Source organism: Topomyia yanbarensis, chromosome 1 (genome assembly GCF_030247195.1).
Source record: "Topomyia yanbarensis strain Yona2022 chromosome 1, ASM3024719v1, whole genome shotgun sequence".
Lineage (NCBI taxonomy): Eukaryota > Metazoa > Arthropoda > Insecta > Diptera > Culicidae > Topomyia > Topomyia yanbarensis.
In genome coordinates, this window is record NC_080670.1 from 147,201,674 (window position 1) to 147,204,285 (window position 2,612).

Genomic DNA, 2,612 nt, shown 5'->3' on the forward strand with positions numbered 1-2,612 from the left:
AAAAAAAATCGTTATAATATTGCGCACTTCCCACCAACCTGGACTCCGCACTTTTAAAGTGCGAGTGATCTCAAAACTGCGAGCTGTCAAAAACATGTATTTCAAGTGATAGAGATGGTACTTTCATAGACAGACCAGTCGAACTAACCGGTCTATGAGAAGAATTTAATGGAAGAATGGTAAGTGCGCAGTGCGGTTAGAATCCAGTTTTTAGTGCCACAAGCAATATGTAAAAATGATTTTTTTGTTTTTTAAAATAAATCTTATATAAACATGGCAACCATACATAGGAAAACTGCGGTTGTTTACATCTGGCCTATGAAGACAACACCCAAAATGAAAAAAAAAACTATTCATTGTATGGTGTTTATGTCAAATAGAAATAACCCTGCGGGAAAACCGGGAAAACATGTGTTCATTTTTTCTGACAGGGCATCATTTGTCGTGAAATTCGAAATGTCAAATCCTTCTGATAGTGTCGTTGGTTAAATCCAGACTGTCAACATATTTCTTTATTTTAAATTTAAATTTTATTTTCACGTTTCCTCAGATGGAAAAATACATTGTTGCAATCACGAAAATCAGCTTTATCGATGTAATAAAAAAAGAGTTTTTTTTTCTCATTTAATGACCCAATTACATTAGAAGACTGATTAATTGCCGTCGACCGATTTTTGTTTGCCGATTGCGAATAGCGAATAGTTTTGAATAGCAAATGTTCTGTATTCACATTTCGAGTTGAGTGCCGCTGTTGAATGGGATTACAGTTGACTGTGCGGATCCGTACCGAAATCAGTTTAGTTTTTCAACTGAAAAACAATATTTTTAGTTGAGAGCAGAAGTGAACGACTACCACGATCAAAAAATTGAATCTGAAGGACGGTTTGTCAAATTTGACGAGACTGATGATTTGTCAAAATTGACATTGGACGGACGACTTGTCAAAACGGGGTGCGCATTTGGGGACGCAGCCACCAACAAAAAGCTGAATTATATGGTTTTTGTTTGATGCGAAACTGAGTCAGTTCCTAATCCCAACTGCTGTCAAAATATATGAACTGACAGCGGTTGGGGTTAAAACATGACTCAGTTTCAGGTTCAAGCGAAATCGCCATTAGATTCATCGCCTCAAAACAATTGAATGGTTCGTTTCCAATGCAACGAACTAAAAATTCGAGTTGTTTACATTTTTCAGTTAGACCCTTTTCAAATGCTTGACTAAAGTTGAAAAATCTTCAGTCAAATCAGCGTCTGTGGTACAATTTTGACACATTTGTTATCGACGCTGAATCGCCAAACCAATGGAAATCGCAATGTTTGAATCCTAATCTAGAAGTAGTTTCTGATAGTGTTATTGTTTCATATAGGCAGCGATCTCCTTCATCCTTTGTTTTAATATGGTCAAAATAATGAAAGCTTCAAACGAAGGTGAGAAATTGATATGTTTCCCGGGCCAACGACTGTGTGCAGTAACAGAGTATACTGTTGGTGGAGAAGGAACATATGAGAAACTCGGTTACTTACACGCGAGTTTGTCCGGCGTTGTTAGAATTCGCAAGCGGCACAAGGTAAGCAACTAGATAGCTAATCAATAACATATAAAGTTAATCCCTTGTGTTCTTTCGTAGAATAATTACATCTCAGTGGCATCTTTTGGCAGTAAAACCGTTGTTCCGGTTGTTGGGGATGTTGTAACGGCAAAAATTACGGTTATCAATCAACGTGTTGCCAAATGTGTAATAATCTGTATAGGAAAGACCTGCCTCAATAGGACATACAGGTGGAGTGTCTTATACTGAATTAACCTGGGCAAATGTTTGATTATTCATATTTTACAGAGGAATTTTAAGAAAGGAAGACGTACGGGCGACCGAAAAGGATCGAGTTGAAATGTACAAATGTTTTCGGCCTGGCGATGTAATCCTGGCGAGAGTGGTAAGAGGTACAAGTTTCCTGAAACAATGTAACGAATAATGGGATACTTTTTACAGCTCCCTCTGGTCGAACTCAACACTTACCATTTGACGACAGCTGAAAATGAGCTCGGCGTGGCAGTGGCGATGTCTACTAGAAGTTCCGAACCAACGCCGATGGTTCCGGTGGGATGGACAGAAATGCAGTGTCCTGTAACATTAGTGAAAGAACCTCGAAAGGTGGCAAAAATTGTACCAGAAACTGCTCCTCCTGGATATGACGGGAAACTGTAGAGCATGTTTGAAGAATGAAATTATTTACTGGTTAGAAAGTAAACGAAAAATAATATGTATGTATTAAAAATATATCCTTGAATTTTCTTCAACTTCATCTTTAAACTGTCCAAACTAGTAGATTCATGAATATCTAACGCTTCAAAACATGACTATACATTTCGAGAGTTTGTCCACCGAAATACAAAAAAACCATTGGTGTTCAAATGTATGAAAAGTACCTACAATACTGATACCACATTTTTATTTATGCTGTCAAGCACTGTCAACTGAAAAACGATTGATGATATTTAAGGAGTAATGATTGAAGTAGTATTTGAAAACAATAGGGGAACGGTGCCTAAGATGGACACCTTAAGGTTAAATAGCAAATTCGACTTATCCATGCATTGCTCGCAAATTGCA

General features: G+C 37.5%; 1 protein-coding gene across 1 annotated transcript; it reads left to right on the forward strand.

Annotated features, from left to right (window-relative positions):
• The first annotated feature begins 1,256 nt into the window (after positions 1-1,256).
• On the forward strand, positions 1,257-2,279 carry LOC131676375 (exosome complex component CSL4). The gene is made up of 4 exons (XM_058955447.1): positions 1,257-1,568; positions 1,629-1,780; positions 1,839-1,935; positions 1,992-2,279. The coding sequence occupies exons 1-4, from the start codon at positions 1,398-1,400 to the stop codon at positions 2,205-2,207; spliced, it is 636 nt and encodes a 211-aa protein (XP_058811430.1). The 5' UTR covers positions 1,257-1,397; the 3' UTR covers positions 2,208-2,279.
• Positions 2,280-2,612: the final 333 nt, after the last annotated feature.